The sequence below is a fragment of the Xiphophorus couchianus genome, chromosome 8 (assembly GCF_001444195.1).
Source record: "Xiphophorus couchianus chromosome 8, X_couchianus-1.0, whole genome shotgun sequence".
NCBI lineage: Eukaryota > Metazoa > Chordata > Actinopteri > Cyprinodontiformes > Poeciliidae > Xiphophorus > Xiphophorus couchianus.
In genome coordinates this window covers 5,047,368-5,070,275 of record NC_040235.1, presented here as the reverse complement: position 1 = coordinate 5,070,275, position 22,908 = coordinate 5,047,368, and the positions used below count along the sequence as shown (strand labels likewise).

The following is a 22,908-nucleotide window of genomic DNA, read 5'->3' as shown; positions in this document are numbered from 1 at the left end:
CAGTTCCACTTGGTGAAATTATCAGACATCATAGAAGTATTTAATTTTTAGGCTGATTATGCTAAGCTAATACCTATGTTTAAATTCTGGTAAATGCTACCAACACATCCACCGAAATTATAAGGTTTGTGTTTACTGCTCATTAACCTTGATAAACAGAGGATCACTGAAGCTTTTTCATAGCTCATGCAGTACTGTTGGGGCATCTCCTGTCAGAGTGTGTCTGGTGAAGTGAAAACAGACAAAAAAAACATAAAGCTTTACTATGACCCTAATCTCCCCATGTTTCCCACAGAGCTGGTTTTTAACATTTGCACACAGTTTGCAAATATCTTTAAAGTAATTACAATAGCGCAATCACTACATTTTAACTTAGATATTCAGTTTTGACTCATTTATTTCTGTTTAACTCATTTATTTCTGTTGATCATTTTTGTGTTTCTTCTGTCTTTTTTTGTCACATATACAGACAATATCTAGCAGAGACCAGTTCAGAAACTTTAATGTCTTGTCATGTTTTTCTCACACAGCTGAGACCCAGGTCTGCTTCAGGTACTACCACGGTGTCACTGGAGCCCTGAGAGCCACTACACCCAGTGTGACCATCAAGAAGGGCTGCCCACCTGTGAGACTTTTTCACCTCATTCCTTTTCATAAAGCTATGCATGTGCAAATTGTATAGAAGCTAAGCTCCCTATAAATACTACAATAAAACAGTCAGACACATCTTTAAAGAATTTTATTTGACCTAAAATCAGCAGAGTGAAACTGTTAAAGCTAAAGTAGGTAATATTTATAAAATTAGCATTGCAGAAAGCAAAGGGGAGGGTTTGTCACAAATGCATGATTGACAGACCCTCCTCCCATCTCTGATTGGCTCTTTCTGACCAGGAGCGAAGTATTTCTGCAGGTGGCAGACCACAGGGAGGTGACAGGAGAAATTAATTTGGTCACAGGTTATTTTTCTCATATTGTACTGTCAGGACATAGTGGCAGTTTTAATAAATATGTAAATGAAACATTTTTATGAAAAGTTACTTACTGCAGCTTTAACTACACTTTAGGACTGTCATCAGCTTAGATGCTTAAGAGAAACTTTCAGAAATTTCCTTGGAAATCAGAGAATAGATTTGACTAAAACCCATAGTATTTAGTTGATGATTGAACATCTATTGATGGCTTTGAACTAACTGTTCTTTAGATTACAGAGTCAGGCTTTTAATAAAAATAAGAGATTGGTTTGGTTTTTCATTTTAAACTATAGACATTTACACCATATTATCAAAAGTATTCCATCTGAAAGTAGACCACATCAAATGTACTGCAATGTCAAATGCAAATTGACCAATGGCTGTGGAAGTGATTGGAACACCTGAATGCAGTTATTTGGTTTGGTGAATAAATAAGACAGAACTTTATTGTCCACTGACGTTGAACATTTTCTTTGGCTTTCCAAACAAGCCAAAGAATAAAAAATTACAACTCCAGTTGTAATTTGATCAATATGTTTGAATACATCTAACCATGTTACTTTACGTACTGTAGTTAGATGTAATTAAGCTTGGTTAAAAATGGTTATTGCATTGGGAATAAATGATTTCTTCTAAATGTATTTTATGCATGTATTTCACAGAGAGGCTAATTAGTAACTGATTTTAGGAATTTTTACGGTAAATTCTTGTTGTCCCGTTGTCCATCAAAAGCCTGCCAGTCATTGAGAGAGTGTTTAGCAGACGATTGAATTTCCATGGTAGCCTTGGCATTGTGCTGCTGTGTGCCTCTGAAAAATGCTGATTAATCCAAAACCTGATATCTTCTTTCTTCCTGGGAACAGAGAAATATAAATAACTGCAGCCAAGGAGGCAGAAAAGACAGGGAGCAAGCAAGCACAGATAGCACCAATCAGTCCCGTCAATGTAAGCCTGCCAGTTGTTTGGAGTCCAGGGACAGCACTGTCTCTTCCTCATCAAAAGATGAAGGAAGATTTGGTGAAATGTAACGGAGGTTGAGGAACATTGATCCAGTCTGCTTGATGCTTATTGTGGTTGGTCAGAACCTGTCAGGTGGTGCAGTCAAAGAAGATCTCCTCCTTATCTGAGTCTGTGTTATGGACAGCCTGTGTCTCCAGCTGGGAATATTGTTCCCAAGTCAGCCTGGGAAGAGGACAAGGCTCAGCTGGATAACCTGGGTAACTTCAATGGTTCATTATGTGTTCCCAAGTTTCCTAAGTTATATCTAGACTTTTTTTCTGCAGCAGCTTTAAAGTCACTGATGTTCAGAAGATCTTTAGGTAAACTCATTTACGTGTGCAACGCATATGTTGTTGCCTTAATCTTGTTTTAGACTATAGCCTGTCTGATATAAAGCTGGAACTAATTGTTAGTCAGGATGAGCTGTCTGGACCCCATTTCAGAAGGCAGGGTTAACAAGCTCTGAGTAGAAGGTAGATACTCTGAATAAACCTACCAGCTCTGTGACACTCAGGGTTTTCTGTTTCAGAACAGGAGATGTTAATTAGGTAACTCAATTCCGAGTCAAGTTACGCCTGAGCACGAGTATAGAAGAATCCCTCATCAATGGGAAGCAGATAATGCGATTGACCACAGGAGAAATATAAAACCCTGAAAGTGTGCATGTCTTGCCAGAGGGCAAGACGAGAGCACAAGGGGAATATCAAATCATATTTATCAAAAAATATATAAAACAAAAAAACTCTAGCAGCAATGTTGATGCTACAAAATGGCAAAAGTTAGCAACACACTAAGTTAATGCATGATTTAGTAGATGTAATGTTTGTACTGCAGTACATAAAGGAAGCCAAGTCTTTTAAAGTTATCTGGTTTATTAACTAATAGCATCAGTCATTATACCCTCTGGTTTTTACCCGCTCCCTTCTCTGGCTTCCTCGTGTCGCCTTTTCTTTAATCTTCTTGCATCACCACCTACTGGTGCTGCATATCATTACATCCCCGTTTCAAGCTTGTTTGTTAACGTGTCAACTGCTTTCACTAACAGAGTCACCAGTAACAACATCAACAGTAACAACAGAGTCACCATACAGACTCAGGAGTTAACAGAACTTCATAATAACAGAACTCCACCCTGAACAGTCTAACACTGTTTCCACTTCCTTAACCTTGTTCAATCAGTCTCTCTGGTGGCCTTTGTGTCCCAGTTGACCTTCTTAAGACATGTGTTGAACTAGTGTTGTTTGGTAAAGCATCCTTACCCACACCGTGTGGGTCTGTCGTCTCTCTGGCCTGATGGCCTGCATCGCTCTCATCCTGACCCTGTTTCTGTGAGTCTTGTTCCTGAGTCTTGAGTAAACTCCTCCGGTTTCTCCTGAGTACTTGTCCATCATCCGTCTGCATCTCGTATGACCTGGGGCTCACTTCCTTGAGGACTGTGGCCTTTCGCTCCCACGTGCCTCGATCCTCGACTCTCACTGTGTCATTTTGTGCCAGAGCCCTCAGCCTCCTGGCTGTTTTATCATAGTTCTCTTTTTGTTTCTGTTTGAGCGCTGTTTGCTTTCCTGTCAGCTGTTTTGTGTTAGTCTTTAGTGATAGGTGTGGCAGCGTTGTACGCAGCTTGCGACCCATGAGGAGCTCAGCTGGGGAGAACCCGCATGCCAGTGGTGCAGTGCGGTAGCTCAGCAATGCAAGGTAAGGGTCAGATCCACTGTCACTTGACTTCTTTAACAGTCTCTTAATGATCTGGACACCCTTTTCAGCTTTCCCGTTCCCTTGTGGATGCAGTGGACTGGACGTGATGTGTTGAAACCCATAGTCCTGTGAAAAACTTCCTGAATTCTCTGCAGTTGTACTGTGGTCCATTGTCACTAATGACAAATAAAAACAAAATGGCGCCGGTTTAGCTGGCTGCTTGCAGTTGCAGCTCCCGTTGTATGTGTGTTAACCTGTGTATATTTCCTGTAACCGATTAAGGATCCGTGCTTAAAGAACCCATAGATCATCAGTTAAGCTCCCACAAGGGCTGGATGTGGTTCTGTCGGTTCTGTTGCTGTTCTTCACGGAGTAGAGGCATGATTGCTACGGAGAACCTCGCCGAACGGAGCAGGGGCATTGTTTACACGCGTGAACGGCTGATTGCGCTATGTAAGCATCTGCTGCGGCCCAGAGACAGGCCGGTGGTCCCAAAGGAGCTACGGAGGAGACGACGGGGCTGCAGGGCTGGAGCTAAATGGAGGCGTAAGAGGAGACGGCACAAACCGGCGATACTGGCGATTATTATGGGGAACGTGAGGTCTTTGAGGAATAAAACAGATAAAATCACAGTGCTGGTTAGGACCCAGAAGGAGTACAGGGAGTGCAGTATCTTCTGCTTCACGGAAACCTGGCTACACTCGCTTATTCCGGACTGCAGCATGGAGGTTCCTGGATTTTCCTTGGTGCGGGGGGACAGGGACTTTTCCAAGAGTCGGAAGAAGAAGGGCGGCGGGATTGCACTTTATGTGAGTGAGAGGTGGTGTAATCCCGGTCATGTTAACGTGAAAGAACAGATTTGTAGCCCGGACATTGGATTTCTGGCTGTGGTAATGCGGCCGTATTATTTACCGAGGGAGTTTACGTCCGCCATTTTGATCGCTGTTTACATTCCCCCATCAGCTGATGCAGCGGTGGCCTGTGACGTCATGAGCGCTACTACAGCCAAAATACAGACTAAAAACCCGGACGCCTTCATGGTCATCACAGGTGACTTTAACCATTGGACAAAACTCTAAACAACTTCCAGCAGTATGTTGACTGTCCCACCAGGGAAAACAAAATGCTGGATCTCCTGTATGCTAATGCCAAAGATGCATACAGCGCCACAGCCCTGCCTCCCCCTGGCAGGTCGGACCACATCTTGGTAAGGATGACTCCCAAGTATGTCCCCTTAGTGAGCAGGCAGCCTGTGCGCATCAGGACGGTGAGGAGGTGGACACAGGAGGCAGCTGAGGCACTGCAGGACTGCTTCGGGTTGACAGACTGGGATGTGCTCTGTGGGCCTCATGGGGAGGACATCGACAACATGTCTGACTGCATCACAGAATACATCAGATTCTGTGAGGACACTGTCATGCCAGCCCGGACCGTTCGCTGCTTCTCCAACAATAAACCCTGGATTACCAGCGACCTGAAGGCACTTTTAAACAAAAAGATGGCTTTCATGTCTCAAGATAAGGAGGAGCAGAGGAGAGTCCAGCGTGAACTCAGAGAGACACTGAGGACATGCAAGGACAACTACAGGAGGAAGCTTGAGTCCAAACTCGAGCAGAACAGTGTGAGAGATGTGTGGAAAGGAATGAAGAACATCGCTGGAATGAAGGGGAAGGACACACAGATGTCTGGGGGCCGGGATAGAGCAAACCAGTTCAACCAGTTTTTCAACAGCTTCAGCTCACCTCCTGCTACTCCCATACCACCACCATCCCCCCACACATCCACACTGCCCCAAGTCGTTCAATCCACCTACCGGCATTCTCCAGCACACCACCTCTCCTTCAGTCCCCCCCCATCTCCACTGCAGACAACAACACCCACCCCCAGCTAACGGTGACTACAGGCCAGGTTGAGAGACAGTTGGAGCGATTAAACCAGGGGAAGGCTGTAGGACCTGATGGCATTACACGACAGATCTTGAAGACCTGCTCCATCTAGCTAGCCCCGGTACTAACACACATGTACAACCTCAGCTTGAGGCTGGAGAGAGTCCCGCTGCGGTGGAAGACATCACATGTGGTTCCTGTTCCCAAGAAGCCAAGGCCAGCCGACCCAGAGGACTACAGACCAGTCGCTCTCACATCTCATGTGATGAAGGTCATGGAGAGACTGGTCCTGGCCCTGCTGAGGCCTCAGGTGAGGACGTTTCTAGACCCCCTGCAATTTGCCTACCAGCCCCACTTAGGAGTTGACGATGTCGTCATCTTCCTGCTGCAACGAGCACTGTCGCACCTGGATGGTGGAGGAAACACTGTGAGAATCACATTCTTAGATTTCTCCAGTGCCTTCAACACGATCCAGCCTCTGCTGCTGGGTGAGAAGCTGCGGAGGATGGGTGTCAACGACTCAGTGATCTCCTGGGTGACTGACTACTTGACAGGCAGGCTACAGTTTGTCCGTCTGGACAGTGTCCTGTCTGATGTGGTGGTCAGTGACGTAGGAGCTCCACAGGGAACTGTGCTTTCTCCCTTTCTCTTCACCTTGTACACCACTGATTTCCAGTACAACTCTGAGTCATGTCACCTACAGAAGGTTTCTGATGACTCAGCGGTTGTCGGGTGTATAGGGGATGGAGGGGAGGGGGAGTACAGGACACTGGTGGACAGCTTTGTGGAGTGGTCTGACCAGAATCACCTGAAGCTCAACATTAGTAAGACCAGAGAGACGGTGATTGACTTCAGAAGGAAGAAGATACCTTCACGGCCACTAAAGATCAAAGGGGAAGTGGTGGAGGAGGTGGAGGATTACAAATACCTGGGAGTTGTAATCGGCAACAGACTGGACTGGGCATCTAACACTGACGCTGTGTGCAGGAAGGGGATGAGCAGACTCTATTTTTTAAGGAAGCTGAGATCCTTCAATGTGTGCAGCAAGATGCTGGAGACCTTCTATCACAGTGTTGTTGCCGGTGCCATCTTCTTTGCTGCTGTGTGTTGCATCAGAGCCGGCGACTCTAATAGACTAGACAAAATCATCAGGAAAGCTGGCTCTGTACTGGGATTAAGGCTGGAGTCCCTGGAAACTGTGGTGGAGAGGAGGATATTGAAGAAGGTTCTGTCTGTTATGGACAATAAACAGCACCCTCTCCACAACATAGTGGACAGACAGCGGAGCACCTTCTCACATAGGCTGCTCCAGCTCCGCTGTCATAGGGACAGATACAGGAAATCCTTCCTGCCACATGCCATCTCACTGTACAATAAAAGCTAAATCACTGTTCTGGACTAATCAGTCCAATTTCGCACAATGCACTGTGGCACACTTGCTGTACATATATTTACATATACATTCTGTTCTGCATTTTGAATCCTTGCAAGGACTACTCTAAGCTGCTTTTTATATTGACAGCATGTCATATTTTATCTTGTCTATATTGCTACTCAGTGGTCGTTGTTGTGTGTCTTGTCTCTATGCTGCTGTAACTGCGAAATAATTTCCCTGCTGGGATGAATAAAGTAATTCTATTCTATCCTATTCTATTCTAAATAAGGGAATCCCATGCTGGGAGAAAACACTTTTCAGATGAGTAATTACTCCAGCAGCTGATGTGTTAGAAAGCTGGGCTATTTCTGGATAGTTAGAGTGATAATCTATTATCACAAGATAGTCTTTACCATTCAGGTGGCATAAGTCAGTTCCCACTTTTTGCCAGGGTCCTGTGGGTTCATCAGTGACCAGCATGGGCTCTTTGGTCTGTTTATATTGATGTTTAAGGCACGTGACACATGTGAATATCCATCCATCCATCCATCCATCCATCTTCTTCCGTTTATCCGGGGTCGGGTTGCGGGGATAGCAGCTTCAGAAGGGAGGCCCAGACTTCCCTCTCCCCGGCCACTTCTTCCAGCTCTTCCGGGGGAATCCCGAGGCACTCCCAGGCCAGCCGAGAGACATAGTCCCTTCAGCGTGTCCTGGGTCTTCCCCGGGGCCTCCTCCCGGTGGCACGTGCCCGGAACACCTCACCAGGGAGGCGTCCAGGAGGCATCCTGACCAGATGCCCGAGCAACCTCAACTGGCTCCTCTCAATGTGAAGGAGGAGCGGCTCTACTCTGAGTCCCTCCCGGATGACTGAGCTTCTCACCCTATCTCTAAGGGAGAGCCCAGCCACCCTACGGAGAAAACCCATTTCGGCCGCTTGTATCCGCGATCTCGTTGATCCAAAGCTCATGACCATAGATGAGGGTGGGAATGTAGATCGACCGGTAAATCGAGAGCTTTGCTTTTTGACTCAGCTCTCTCTTCACCACAACGGACCGGTACAGCGCCCGCTTGATGGCAGACGCTGCGCCAATCCGCCTGTCGACCTCCCGCTCCCTTCTTCCCCCATTCGTGAACAAGATCCCGAGATACTTGAACTCCTCCACTTGGGGCAGGACACCCCCCCTGACCCGGAGAAGGCACTCTACCCTTTTCCGGCTCAAGACCATGGCCTCGGATTTGGAGGCACTGATCCTCATCCCAGCCGCTTCACACTCGGCTGCGAACCGCTCCAGCGAGAGCTGCAGATCACGACCTGATGAAGCCAAAAGGACCACATCGTCTGCAAAAAGCAGAGATGAGATCCTAAGGCCACCAAATCGGATCCCCTCAACACCTTGGCTGCGCCTAGAAATTCTGTCCATGAAAGTGATGAACAGAATCGGTGACAAAGGGCAGCCCTGGCGGAGTCCAACTCTGACCGGAAACGAGCCCGACTTACTGCCGGCAATGCGGACCAGACTCTGACACCGGTCATACAGGGACCTGACAGTCCGTATCAAAGGGCCCGGTACCCCATACTCCCGGAGAACCCTCCACAGGGCTCCCCGAGGGACACGGTCAAACGCCTTCTCCAAGTCCACAAAACACATGTAGACTGGTTGGGCGAACTCTCCCATGCACCTTCCAGGACCCTGCCGAGGGTGTAGAGCTGATCCAGTGTTCCACGACCAGGACGAAAACCACACTGCTCTTCCTGAATCCGAGGTTCGACTATCGGACCCTCCTCTCCAGGACCCCTGAATAGACCTCGCCAGGGAGGCTTAAGAGTGTGACCCCTCTATAATTGGAGCACACCCTCCGGTCCCCCTTTTTGAACAGGGGGACCACCACCCCAGTCTGCCAATCCAGGGGAACAGCCCCCGATGTCCATGCGATATTGCAGAGTCGCGTCAGCCAACACAACCCTACAACATCCAGAGCCTTAAGGAACTCCGGGCGGATCTCATCCACCCCTGGAGCCTTGCCACCGAGGAGCTTTTTAACTACCTCGGCGACCTCGTCCCCAGGCTTAGCTTCCCCAATGGAAGGCATGTTGGTGGGATTGAGGAGGTCTTCGAAGTACTCTGCCCACCGGCCCACAACGTCCCGAGTAGAGGTCAGCAGCACACCATCCCCACTATAAACAGTGTTGGCGCTGCACTGCTCCCCTGCTCCCCCCCCTGAGACGCCGGATGGTGGACCAGAATCTCCTCGACGCCGTACGGAATTCTTTCTCCATGGCCTCTCCAAACCCCTCCCACGCCCGAGTTTTTGCGTCAGCAACCACCCGAGCCACATGCCGCTTCGCCCGCCGGTACCCATCAGCTCCTTCCGGAGTCCCACAGGCCAAAAAGGCCCGATAGGACTCCTTCTTCAGCCTGACAGCATCCCTCACCGAAGGTGTCCACCAACGGGTTCGGGGGTTGCCGCCGCGACAGGCACCGACAACCTTGCGGCCACAGCTCCGATCGGCTGCCTCGACAATGGAGGCACGGAACACAGTCCAGTCAGACTCCATGTCCCCCACCTCCCCTGGGACGTGTTCGAAGCTTTGCCGGAGATGGGAGTTAAAGCTCCGTCTCACAGGGGATTCCGCCAGACGTTCCCAGCAGACCCTCACAACTCGTTTGGGCCTGCCAGGTCTGACCGGCTTCCTCCCCCACCACCGGAGCCAACTCACCACCAGGTAATGGTCAGTGGACAGCTCCGCACCTCTCTTCACCCGAGTGTCCAAGACATACGGCCGCAGATCTGATGAAACGATGACAAAGTCGATCATCGAACTGCAGCCTAGGGTGTCCTGGTGCCAAGTGCACAAGGCCTGGTGCCCTTATGCTTGAACATGGTGTTCGTTATGGACAATCCATGACGAGCACAGAAGTCCAACAACAGGACACCGCTCGAGTTCAGATCGGGCGGGCCGTTCCTCCCAACCACGCCCCTCCAGGTCTCACTGTCATTGCCCACGTGAGCGTTGAAGTCCCCCAGCAGAACAAGGAAGTCCCCAGGAGGAGCACTTTCCAGTACCCCCTCTAAGGACTCCAAAAAGGGTGGGTAATCTGAACTGTCGTTCAGCCCGTAAGCACAAACGACAGTCAGGACCCGTCCCCCCACCCGTAGGCGGAGGGAGGCTACCCTCTCGTTCACCGGGGTAAACCCCAACCTACAGGCGCCGAGATGGGGAGCAACAAGTATGCCCACTCCTGCACGACGCCTCTCACCTTGGGCAACTCCAGAGTGGAACTATGTCCAGCCCCTCTCAAGGAGACTGGTTCCAGAACCAGAGCCATGCGTCGAGGTGAGACCGACTATTTCTAGCCAAAACCTCTCGACCTCACACACTAGCTCCAGCTCCTTCCCCACCAGAGAGCTGACATTCCACGTCCCAAGAGCCAGGTTCTGCAACCGAGGATCGGACCGCCAGGGTCCTCTCCCTTGGCCGCCACCCATCACACAATTCACCCGACCCCTTTGGCCCCTCCCACGGGTAGTGGGCCCATGGGAGGGGGGGCCCATGTTTCCTCTTCGGGCTGAGCCCGGCCGGGCCCCATGGGTAAAAGCCCGGCCACCAGGCGGCCGCCATCGTGCCCCCCCTCCAGGCCTGGCTCCAGAGTGGGGCCCCGGTGACCTGCGTCCGGCCGAGGGAACACCAACTCCAAGATTTTCATTCATAATTGGGGTCTTTGGGCTGCGCTTTGTCTGGTCCCTCACCTAGGACCTGTCTGCCTTGGGTGACCCTAACAGGGGCATGAAGCCCCAGACAGCATAGCTCCTAGGATCATTGGGACACTCAAACCCCTCCACCACGATAAGGTGGCAGCCCAAGGAGAGGATGTGGACATGTGGATATCATATTATCTATTTCATTATTGATTCCTGGCCAGTACACTGCCTCTCTGGCTCTTCTCCTACATTTCTCAACCCCGAGGTGTCCCTCATGAATGCAGCACAGCATGCCTTGTCTCATTGACTGTGGGATCACCATTCTATTGTGTCGGAGCACCAGGCCCTTTACCACACTCAGGTCAGCTCTGACTGGATAATATTGTGGACAGCTGCCCTTCTTCCAGCCATTTTTTAGGTTGTCCATCACTCTTTTCAGAGTAGTGTCTTTTCCTGTTTCCTGTATTATCTTTTGCAGCATGACATCAGACACTGGCAGACCTGACATCACTGTGTCCACATGTACTGTAACATCTGCAGCACTGGACGAAACTTTGGCATCAGTGTCAGGTAAGGAGGCCCTGGACAGTGTGTCAGCCACAACTGTGTATTTTCCTGGCGTGTAAACGAGGTCAAAATCATATCTTTGCAACTTCATCATAAGTCGTTGGATTCGAGGAGACATCTCATTCAGATTTTTTTAAAAATTGAAATCAGCGGTTTGTGATCTGTCTCCATAGTAAAGGTAGGTAATCCATATACATAGCAGTGAAACTTTTCACACCCATAAACTAGCCCCAGAGTCTCTTTCTCTATCTGAGCATATCGTTGCTCGGTGTCCGTCATTGTTCTAGAGGCATAGGCCACAGGTTGCCAGGTGTCACCAACTGATTGCAGTAATATGGCACCTAAGCCCTCCTTTGAGGCATCTGTTGAGATTTTTGTCTTTCTTGCAGGATTGAAGAAGGTAAGGACTGGCTCGGTAGATATCGTGTGCTTTAGCATTTTCCACTCTTTGTTATGTTTCTCTGTCCACTCAAACACGGTTTCTTTTGTTAGCAATTCTCTCATGCATGTTGTTTTGGATGATAGATTTGGAATGAATTTGCTCAAAAAATTGATCATCCCTAGAGCTCTCAATACACCTCTGTTATCTGTGGGGTGTGGCATCTCCTGGATGGGTTACACTTTTGAGTACAGAGGCTTGTCAAGAAAATCCGAGCTCATCCCACTTCCCCATGCTGGAGATTTTAGTTTAACAGTAATAATAAATAAAGTTATCTTTAAAATGAATCACTCAAGTGACATCTAGGCCCAACAGTAGACTTAAGTGTCAATAAAATAAATCTGGTTGTGTGTGTTGTTTTTGTCTCATGCAAACTTTGCTTTAATTCTACTTTTTTCTATCTAATCATAAGAAATCATAGTCAGTCAGAGAGAGTCATTAAACAGGAAAAGCAGGTTTCCTGGAAAAAGAGGAAGTTTCCAGCCTGCAGATTTATAAAAATAGCTGAGACTATTCCTTAGTTTAAAGCATGAAAGTTTTAAAGAATGAAATCTAAACATTATTAGTAATTGGATAAGATTCAAAGTAAAATACTTATATTAATATTGGTTTACTTGTAATAATACTTACACTTATATTTGTGGGAACACTTACAAGAAAAACAAGTAACTGTAACTTTAGTAGTAAATAATTAGAATCATGGATTATTCTTGGTTTCTTTTCAGAAAAATATCTGTAATAACTCACATTAAGATCATAATAAGAGTAACTAATAAGTTATGGTTATAAAATCATAAATGAATGCTAAATCAGAGAAGCTAAAGAAAATAAATGTGATATAAATGTGATTTTGACATTGAACTTGAAATGGTGTAAAAGGTGTAACTGTAATTAAACATCACTGATATGTTGGAGGTAGAGAGTAGGTGAAAGGTTGTGCAGGCAAGGGACACAGGAGGTTGAGCAACCCTGAGACATTAGCACAGACATCAGGAAATGTCTGTAAGACAGTGATGGATATGAGATCATCTGTCTAAGCAGACAGCAGGCGCACCAGGGGGGTGGATAAACCCTATATAAGGTGGGTGCAAAAGAGGAACCTTTTGTTGGATCCTCCGGGCAGCTTCGAGCCAAGATCGAGATGGACAAAGAACTCTGCAGCTGAAGAAGAGCCGGGGCCACAGAGCCGAAGACTGTCCTGTGCATGCATGGGGACCAACCCGTCTGGCCCACAATCTGTGGCTTCGAATCGCACTTCTCTCATCGGCTGGGTTCAGACCCCAAAGACAAAGATGAAGACAAAGGCAAAGACAAAGAAGAACTGGTGCCTTTTTTCCTGCCAGCACCAAGTCCTGTGTGACCTCAGCATCCATGCGGAGAGGAAGCTCATCAGACCTACAGAGATCCCTGCCTTCGCCGATCAACATCTTCCTCCTGCTGCAGCACCTTCTTCATCATCAAGCCAGGTCTGGGGTTCGAAACGCCAAACTCCGTCCGTCTCTCTCAAAGGTTCCCTTTTTTAGTTCTCAGTGTCAGCAGTAGGGAAAGATAGACTAGATGATTGATTTTACTTATTTGATTATTTCTGCTACTGAATTAAGCTGTACTGACCCTTGCAAAAATGCCTTACTAATAAAATATTTAGCATAAAGAAAATCTAAAAGATGTTGTGGACATTCAGTTAATGAGTCACCTTAAAGTTCTTTGATGGTTGTAAAATAGCTGTGATGTTTGATTCTGGAGAGGAAAAAGTGGAAAATGTTTTTAGGTTGCTGGTAGCCCATATTTAAAACATCATTCTTGGGACTCGCCCGAGTTACTAAACCTACCTGGTTCAATAACAAATGCAAGTTGTAAAATAGAGAACGAGCGACCGTTAACAGGTGTGCTCTGTGAAACTAGTTGGCTGTAGGCTGCTCAGTCTGGCTAATTCACAGGGGGAAGAAGGGTGGGACACCTGGATGTAGGCCGTCAGATAACCAGGCGAATCGTTTCTCGAAACCAGCTTAAACAGAGTTTACTTCAGTTCTGGACAGGGTAAATCCCAGCAGATTTAGGAAACTCAATTAACCCGTTAGAAGGAGAGCTGGTAGCACATCTCCCCTCTCAGAAGAGGAAGTATGAGAGTGAGAGAGTAGAGACAGAAAGGAGGGGGGGGGGTGTTGCGCAACAACAGGCTCCACACCCTCTCCTGATATCTTGTCGCCCAAGAAGACAACCTCCCTGACCCCAAACTGGCACTTCTCTTTATTAAGCTTCAGCCTGCTCTCCCGGATCCTCTGTAAAAGCCTAGTAAGTCTTTCATCGTGTTCCTGTCGTGTTTTTCCCCACACCACTATGTCACCAATGTAGACTCTTGTGCCTACCAGACCCTCTGTTATTTGCTCAACTGCCTTTTGAAAAATCTCAAGTGCTGATTTAATGCCAAATGGCAGCCTGAGAAAACAGTACCTTCCAAACGGGGTGTTAAAGGTGCATAGTTTGTTGCTTTCAGCATCTAACTTCATTTGCCAAAAACCCTGCGAGGCATCTAGTTTGCTAAAATACTGAGCGCCTGCCATCTCGCTGGTGATCTCCTCTCTCTTAGGAATCTGATAATGTTCTCTCTTAATATTTTCATTTAGATCTTTGGGGTCTAAGCAAACTCGTAACTTTCCATTTGGCTTTTTCACACAGGTGATTGAATTTACCCAGTCTATGGGTTGTTCAACTCGCTCAATGACCCCCAGTTGTGTCATCCTGTCCAGCTCTTTTTTCAGGCTGGAGCACAGTGCAACTGGCACTCTCCTTGGGGCATGCACAATGGGCTTAGCGTCACTCTTAAGTTGTATTTTGTATGTGAATGGCAGGGTGCCCTGTCCTTTGAAGATGCCTGGGAAGCTATCTACAATGTTATACACCCCTGCACCTTGTTCAGTCACGTCTACAGTGTCTTTGTTGAGCTGATATATTCTCCTGACCAAACCCAGATCCTCACAGGCCTTGTCTCCCAGGAGTGACTGTCCCTTAGGAACGACTACAAACATTATATTGTGCACATTACCCTTTATATTCACTTTAAGTCTGCACACACCCTCTGTTTCTATGCTTTGCTGGTTATATGCCCTGAGTGCAACTGTATTTTTTCTTATCTTAGGTTTCTCTTTAAGCTCTCTAAGATCATTAACATTTATAATATTCGCCTTTGCCCCAGTATCAAGCTGAAATGAAATCAGTGTCCCATTTACCACAAGTGGTGCCACCCATTTATCTCTTTTGTCTGCGTTCCTAGCTTGATGTACATCAGTATTCTTTGTTGATGGACCCTTTCCATCTTCCTTGTTTACCATACTGATAAAAAGTGAACCACTATCATCACTTTGGTCACCACTATCATTGTCATCCTGAACAGTATGGACTTTTTTTTATCTTTGGACATACACATTCTGGCAAAATGATGTAAACCTCTGCATTTTGAGCATGCATTTCCAAAAGGTGGACATTGCCTCGGTTTATGATCACTTCCACATCTTTTGCAGCTGAATATGCCATCATTCTTGTTCCTATTCTTGAACTTAGCTGTGCGCTTCTCTCTGATGGAGACCGCGTCCACTCCCTCGCATAGCTGACTGGCCGCTGCCGCGCCTTGCTCTCTTTCGGCGAATGTCTTCGCATATTCTCCTGCCATCTCACTGGCTTGACCAATTTTGACTGCTGTTTCCAGTGTAAAGAACCCCACTATACAGTAGGGATGTCCACAGTTTTCAGATAGTGTCATGCTTTTGGAAATCTGTTTAACCCACATGCAGAAACACCAACTAGAGATCAGAACAGTAATTTAGCTTTATTTACAACAAGTTGCTACAGCGTGTAAATGCAGGTGCCCAGTACTGAAACAAAACCCACATCGGGAGGCTGGCTCAGAACTCCGGGGACGAAAGAGATACTTGAGTCCAAATGAGATGCTGGAGCAGTATAGTGCAGGAGGCACTTACTGGTGCTGGTAGGGGGATCCACTAGGGAGGGGCAATGTGGGATTAAGAGGAAGAACGGTGGAGCTGGGACCAGCCGGGGCAGCCGTGAGGGCGGGACCGCTGGGGATCACGGCGAACCAGAAGAAGGAATCCACAATCTGGATGGAATCCTAAGTGCTGCGTACCTAGTAGGGCAAAACACAAACATAGGTGAGCTCAAAACTCAAAAGACTTCAGACAATGACCTGAGGCTCTGAGGGGCTGGAGATACCACATAGGCAAACAATCTGGCGTCGGAGGATCAGCAGCCGGCTCTTCTTATGCTCCACCAATGAAAGACAATGAATCGCAGGTGTTTGGGGCAACCTCAGGGGAATCTACTCCCATCCTGCTCCCTGAAGACATCTAGTGAGGGAAGGAAGGGACTTGCAGATGATGACATAGATTCCCAACAGATAGTGAGTTATTTATAACATTGTGACTTGAATGACTGTTGATCATTCAAGTCACAATGATCAACAGTGAGAGGGGTTTTGTCTGAAAAGCTCTTTTATAAAATTGACCTAAAACTAAGTTATTTGTGCACAAACATAAAAATAATATCTTTAATGACGAGTCGGGGATTGAATTCCGGCGTCCCACATGACAGCTGCAGACACGCACTACATTTACACATTTGCTGTATTTAAACAGTATTCCTGTATTCTTGACAGTATTAAAACCAAGTGCAGCACAAAGAAGGTCCTCATTGTGTCACATGAGTGATGTGAGACTGAAATTTCACGGAGCTAAAATGGCTAGTGAAAAAAAGTAATGGTCAAAAATATATATATTTGGAAATGACAAAACATCCAATCGTGGTTTGATCGCCCTGTGTAAAGGGAGATTTCTGCAGAGTATTTTCTCTCCAACATCTGCAGGTGTGCACACTTTTCTTGTGCCAGCTCACAGCTACAAAGTACCACAAACTCAGGATTTGCTCAAACAATCCTGCTACCGAGCAGGATTGGTTCAAGGAGTAGGTTTGAACGTTTTGAAACTGAAAACCTAGGAAAACGTCTTGCAGAATCTCCTGTGAGACGGAGCTTTAACTCCGGCAGAACTTTGAAAACGTTCTGGGGGAGGTAGGGGAGTCTGAGTGGACCACGTTCCGTGCCTCCATTGTCAAGGCGGCATATCGGAGCTGTGGCCACAAGGTTGTCATTGGCTATTGCGGCAGAAATCCTCAAACCCGTTGGTAGACACCTTAGGTGAGGGATGCTGTCAGGCTGAAGAAGGAGTCCTATAGGGCCTTTTTGGCCTGTGGGACTCCAGAAGCAGCAGATGGGTACTGGCAGTCGTAGCGGCATGTGGCTCGGGTGGTTGCTGAGGTAAAAACTCGAGCGTGGTAGGAGTTTGGGGAGGCCATGGAGAAAGACTTACGCACGGTTTTGAGGTGATTCTTGTCCACCATTCGGCATCTCACGGGGGGAAGCAGTGCAGCACCAACACTGTTTATAGTGGGGATGGTGTGCCGCTGACCTCGACTCAGGACGTTGTAGGCTGGTGAGCAGAATACTTCAAAGACCTCCTCAATCCCACCAACATGCCTTCCATTGAGGAAGCTGACCCTGGGGACTGGGTCGGGCTCCCCAATCTCTGGGGACGAGGTCACCGAGGTGGTTAAAAAGATCCTCTGTGGCAGGGCCCCGGGAGTGGATGAGATTCATCCTGAGTTCCTTAAGGATCTGGATGTTGTAGGTTTGTGTTGGCTGATGCAACTCTAAAATATTGCATGGACATAGGGGGCAGTTCCCCTGGATAGGCAGACTGGGGTGGTGGTCCCCCTGTTCAAAAAGGACAGAATGGACAGAGTTTCTAGGCACAGCCAAGGTGTTGTGGGGATCCGTTTTGGTGGCCTTAGGATCACATCTCTGCTTTTTGTGGATGATGTGGTCCTGTTGACTTCATCAGATCGTGATCTGCAGCTCTCGCTGGAGTGGTTCGCAGCCAAGTGTGAAGCGGCCGGGATGCCTCCAAATCCAAGGCCATGGTCTTGAGCCGGAAAAGGGTAGACTGCCTTCTCCGGGTCGGGGTGGGGGGAGGGTGTCCTGCCCCAAGTGAAGGAGTTTAAATATCTCAGGATCTTGTTCACAAATGGGGGAAGAACGGAGCAGGAGATCGACAGGCGGATTGGCGCAGCATCTTCAATGAAGCGTGCGCTGTACCGGTCCTTCATGGTTAAGAGAGAGCTGAGTCAAAAAGCGAAGCTCTCGATTTACGTTCCTACCCTCATCTACGGTCATGAGCTTTGGGTCATGACCAAAAGAACGAGATCACGGATACAAGCGGTCGAAATGGGTTTTCTCCGTAGGGTGTCTGGACTGTCCCTTAGAGATAGGGTGAGAAGCTCGGTTATTCGGGAGGGACTCAGAGTAGAGCCGCTGCTCCTTCACGTCGAGAGGAGCCCATTGAGGTGGCTCGGGCATCTGGTTAGGATGCCTCCTGGACACTTCCCCTGTGAGGTGTTCCAGGCACGTCCCACCGGGAGGAGGCTGCGGGGAAGACCCAGGACACCCTGGAGGGACTATGTTTCTCGTCTGGCCTGGGAATGCCTTGGGATACCCCCGGAAGAGCTGGAACAAGTGGCTGGGGAGAAGCCACTTGCCCAGCTTAAGAAGGACCTCCTTCTTAAGCTCCTACCCCCACCACCCGACCCTAGATAAGCGGAAGAAAATGAATGAAAACCCAGGATATGCTCATAGTTACTACAGAACTTACTCAGAATTTTCACTTATCCTGCTTTCTGAAACAGAGACCTGGTGTCTAATGGCTGTTGTTGTGCATCAATAGGTTCTGGATTAACTATGAATAACTACAAATGGTAAAAGGTCTGTACTTGTAAAGCACTTTATCTAGGCCAGAGGACCGCAAACTGCTTGACACTAAATTCAGTCATTTATGCATTCACACACTGATGGTGGTAAGCTTCTAGATTGCAGCCACAAAAACAAACACAAAATAATTGCTGGTGTCATTTTTGTATAATTATTAACAAAACTAGTAATTTAGTTCATAATTATCATGTTAGCGTACCACCTGATTATCAGAAAAATAATAGCCACATAGTTCAGTCTCAGTTATTGTTTAAGAATTCCTGACTGGTGATGTTTTGGTATTATAATAATAGATGGCATTCTTCAAACAGCAAGACACTACACATGTATGAAATAAACACAAACAATTTCTCTTCAATATACAAGAGTTTACTAACGCAAAGAACTTGGAAATTAGTCCAAATTAGACCTATGCGAATAAAGCATTCATCAGCCCATTGTCGTCTCTATGTGACTGGCAGAGTCCAGTCACATAGAGTCTGTTGCCTCAAAACAACCCTGTACGGCCCTCTGGCTTTGTGTGATTATTTTTTCAGTACAGGTCCTTTTCATTACAAGTTGTCTCTGAACAATGGGTTTATATTTTGAGCACAGAATAACAAGACCTGATTTCCCAGAGGATGTCTTACTTTCAAGATATATGAATCCTTGATATTTGCACATAACAAATCCAATGTCTTGTTAAGAAATTCAGGAAGTCATTGAGATCTATCAGTCTGGAAAGGTCTACAAGGCCATTTCTAAAGTTTTGGGACTCCAGTGGACTACAGTGAGTCATTATCACTGTAGTAATGTTTTGACAAATGGCCAAAACATGGAACAGTGGCAAACCTTCTTAAGAGTAGTTGGTAGGGGTTGAACGACTACATATTTTTTAAGGTCGACTACATCATGATAATAGTCGAGTCGATGTCGACTAGTCGCGGTGACGTCATAGTGACGTAAGCGCAAAAACCCTTCACAACTACTTGGAGGCTTTATTAGCTATTTTCACGGCAAATATTGACCCCCCCACACACACACACACACACACACTCTCCCCTTCTCCTGCTTTTACTAAGACTATTATGGAGATTCTTCGTGAGCAGCGGGGAAAAGTTTGTTGCACAAAGTCGGGTCTGACTTTTTTTTTCTAAACACCGGCTGATGCTGATGATCTCTGGATAGTTACTATAGGAGTCAAATTATCACACTGACTACGTGGTGCTTTTGGAACATCACAAGCCAAACTTGTTATGAACGGATCCCGTTTGGTTACAGCTGAATTCAACGAAACCACCTGCTTCTCCTCCGCCCGATGCGCGGCAGGAAGCTCTGCTGACTCAGCAGATTGAACGATTTAAGATATTTTCTAGTCAACGTCAACATGATAAAAGTCGAGTCGATGTCGAGTTGACTAGTCGTTGTGACGTCATAGCAACGCAAGACGCAAAGCTTTGGAGTAACGTACAGGCTTTATTACCCGTTTTCACGGAAAAATACGGCATTTACACAGAACAGTTAAGCCAGAAGAGTCATCTTTAGTGAAATATTTCCACACTGTTGACGAATTTCTACCTGTTTGACAAGATCCGGGCTTGTCCTCGATCTGTTTTGAAGACGCCATTTTGTAGCCAGTGTTCTGTCAGATCTGCTGTCAGAGTGTCATACACTTCTGACAGCTGATCTGATGACACTTCTAAGCACAAAGTGTCATTCTTAGCACGAACTCACGGCTATATATATGTCAGACAAGTATACACTGTCATTACCAACTACAGGCTTTTATTTAATCAGCAACATAACATCATAATGTATTAGTTAGATCGTCGTGACAAAGACACTCGCGAGCCGGCTAAGTGACATCCTTAGCGGGAAGGGGGCGAGTTTTAGATGGCTCGTGTTTTGTAGTGGACTGCAGCTGCAACTCCATCTCCTTTTAAAAACACTGTAAAACCACAAATATGCATCCATCTACATATCATTTAAACTAATGTATTAACTTATTTTTCTTGTGTCTTGTGACGTATACTGTGCTGTCAGATCAGCACAGGCTGTCACCACCAGCAATCACATGACTGCGACTAGTCGACATGAAATGTAAAAACTCGCGAGACGTCCTAGAGTCGACTAGTCGACTAATTGGTTCAACCCCTAGTAGTTGGCCAACCAGAACTGTCTCAAGAGCTCAGTGACTACTCATCGAAGAGGTGACAAAAGAACCCAAAACAACACCTAAAGTACTGCAGACTTCACTTGCTTCAGTTAAGGTCAGAGGTCATGTCTCCACCATAAGAAAGAGACTGGGAAAAATGACTACATGGCAAAGTTCCAAGAAAAAAACACTGCTGAGCAAAATTGACACTAAAGCAGTTTTTCCAGAACACATCTTGATTATCCAAAAGCATTTTGGCAAAACTTTCTGTGGACTGATGAGAGTAAAGCTGAACTCTTTATAAGGTGTGTCCTGTTACATCTGGTGCAAAAGTAACACCACATTTCAGAAGAATGTCATACCAGCAGTAAAACACGGTGGTAGTCGTGCAATGGTCCAGAGCTGTTTTGCTGCTTCAGCACGTGGAAGACCTACTGTGATAAATCTAAGCATCTACCTATAGTGTTGATGTGTTTTTGTTTTGTTTTTTTGCTGGCTTTAGCAGGAATTGTTATTTTCTTTCTGTGTCCCACTTTCACCACTATTAAAGATTTATACATCAGGTATGAAAAGACAGAGCAGGTTCAGTGGAGCGGCAAGAACTGTGTGTATTTTCTTGTTCTTCACATACAGGAACAGATCTTAACTCTTCCCATTTTGTGTGTCTTAAGGTATTAAAGCCTGTGGTTAGCCCTGAGGTGAACCATGGACTGGGCAATAGGAGACTCATTAACTTTTCTCTGTCAGGTACACTGCTAATGTTGTTTAATGCCTGTTTTTCTCAACACAACATCCTCATCAGGCCTTTTCTTTTCTCTACAGGATGTATATTTTTGAACAGTTGAAAATGTGAAAAGGTTCCCCAAAATGTGTGTGGTTATATACTCTGTAAAAGAAAATGTCTTTTACCAGCAGCTGTGGTTGCCAGTATTTTACTGTAGTAAACATGGCCATAGTATATCAGACATTACAGTTGGATACACTTTTATAATATAGTTTGTGCAAAACATTAGGTGTATACATACTTTTCTTAGAAACTATACACTCTAAATTCTAGTGTGTGACCCAGTTGTGTATTCTATACCATAAATACTTAGACAGAAATCTTAAATTGAACTCTTGAGCAGAATCACACTAAACCTTATTGAAACCATATTAAGTGTTAATATTTAAATTGCAGGTTAGTTCATACCAGTAAGTTCATAAGAGCCTAGATGGCTGGTTTCTGGTCAGTTTATGGCTGAACACAGTCTGATCCTTCTTTTTTATTATATTATTATATCAAGAGATTACCCCTCTTTGTTTCTCTGTCTGCTTGTGTCCAATGTGTCAGATGTTCAGGCTGTTGGACTGAAGAAAGGAATGTTCTTCAATCCTGACCCGTACCTGAAACTCTCCATCCAGCCTGGGAAGCACAGTATATTCCCCTCACTACCACACCACGGCCAGGAAAAACGCTCTAAAGTGGTGTGCAACACAGTCAACCCACAGTGGAGCTCAGAGGTTTTCACACACATGCACACGCCCTCATCTCTGACAGTGCTTAACTTACGTGTAAATAAAAGGTGTTTAAACAGTAACTTTTTAAAAATGTTATGACTATGTCAACCAATGGCTAACTGGGACAAGGATTAAATCATAATGCATCAATCAGTCAATCAATCAATCAATCAATCAATCAACCAATCAATCAATCAATCAATCAAATTTATTTGTACAGCCCATTTCAGCAACAAGGGAGTTCAAAGTGTTTTACATCATAGAAACGCAAGAATACATAGTCATAGTAAACGCCATCCTGTCTGCAGTTGAGAAAACCAGTAAACATTACATTTTGATGAATGCCATCACCAAAATCATAAATATACATCAAATAGATTGATGAATGTTTTACTTATTAAGATTCAAAAGCAACTCTAAACAGGTGGGGTCTTAGTCCAGATTTAAAGGAGGCCAGTGTTTCAGTTGTTTCTTCAGCTGTTTGAGGATTTGTGGTGCATAGAAGCTGAATGCTGCTTCTCCACAGTTGGTTCTGGTTCTGGTGTCACAGAGCAGAACCAGAACCAGAACTAGAAGACCTGGGAGGTCTGGAAGGTTGATACAACAACAGCAGGGGCTTCATGTATAAAGCGTGCGTATGCACAAAAAATGTGCGGCGCCACATTTTACGCACAAGCCGCCAGGTATAAAAATTTACCTTGTGTCAAAGGAAAAATATACTCACACTTTTTTCCTGGATTGAAAATGTGTGGCAGCCACGCAAACTTTTTCTGTGAACAATATCAAACTACAAAGTGTCAACCCTCATCTTAAT

At 46.1% G+C, this 22,908-nt stretch overlaps 1 protein-coding gene across 5 annotated transcripts in view; it reads left to right on the top strand.

Annotated features, from left to right (window-relative positions):
* hecw1a (HECT, C2 and WW domain containing E3 ubiquitin protein ligase 1a) overlaps positions 1-22,908 on the top strand; it is a 68,368-nt gene that overhangs the window by 8,275 nt on the left and 37,185 nt on the right. For 3 of the 5 annotated variants that reach the window (XM_028025815.1, XM_028025814.1, XM_028025813.1), the window contains 3 exons: positions 531-625; positions 21,266-21,341; positions 21,928-22,097. In XM_028025815.1, coding sequence (XP_027881616.1) covers positions 531-625; positions 21,266-21,341; positions 21,928-22,097 — 341 coding nt within the window. Of the gene's footprint in view, positions 1-530; positions 626-3,548; positions 3,663-10,792; positions 11,196-21,265; positions 21,342-21,927; positions 22,098-22,908 lie in introns of those variants that run through there. The other 2 variants (XM_028025818.1, XM_028025816.1) reach the window with 2 other exon arrangements.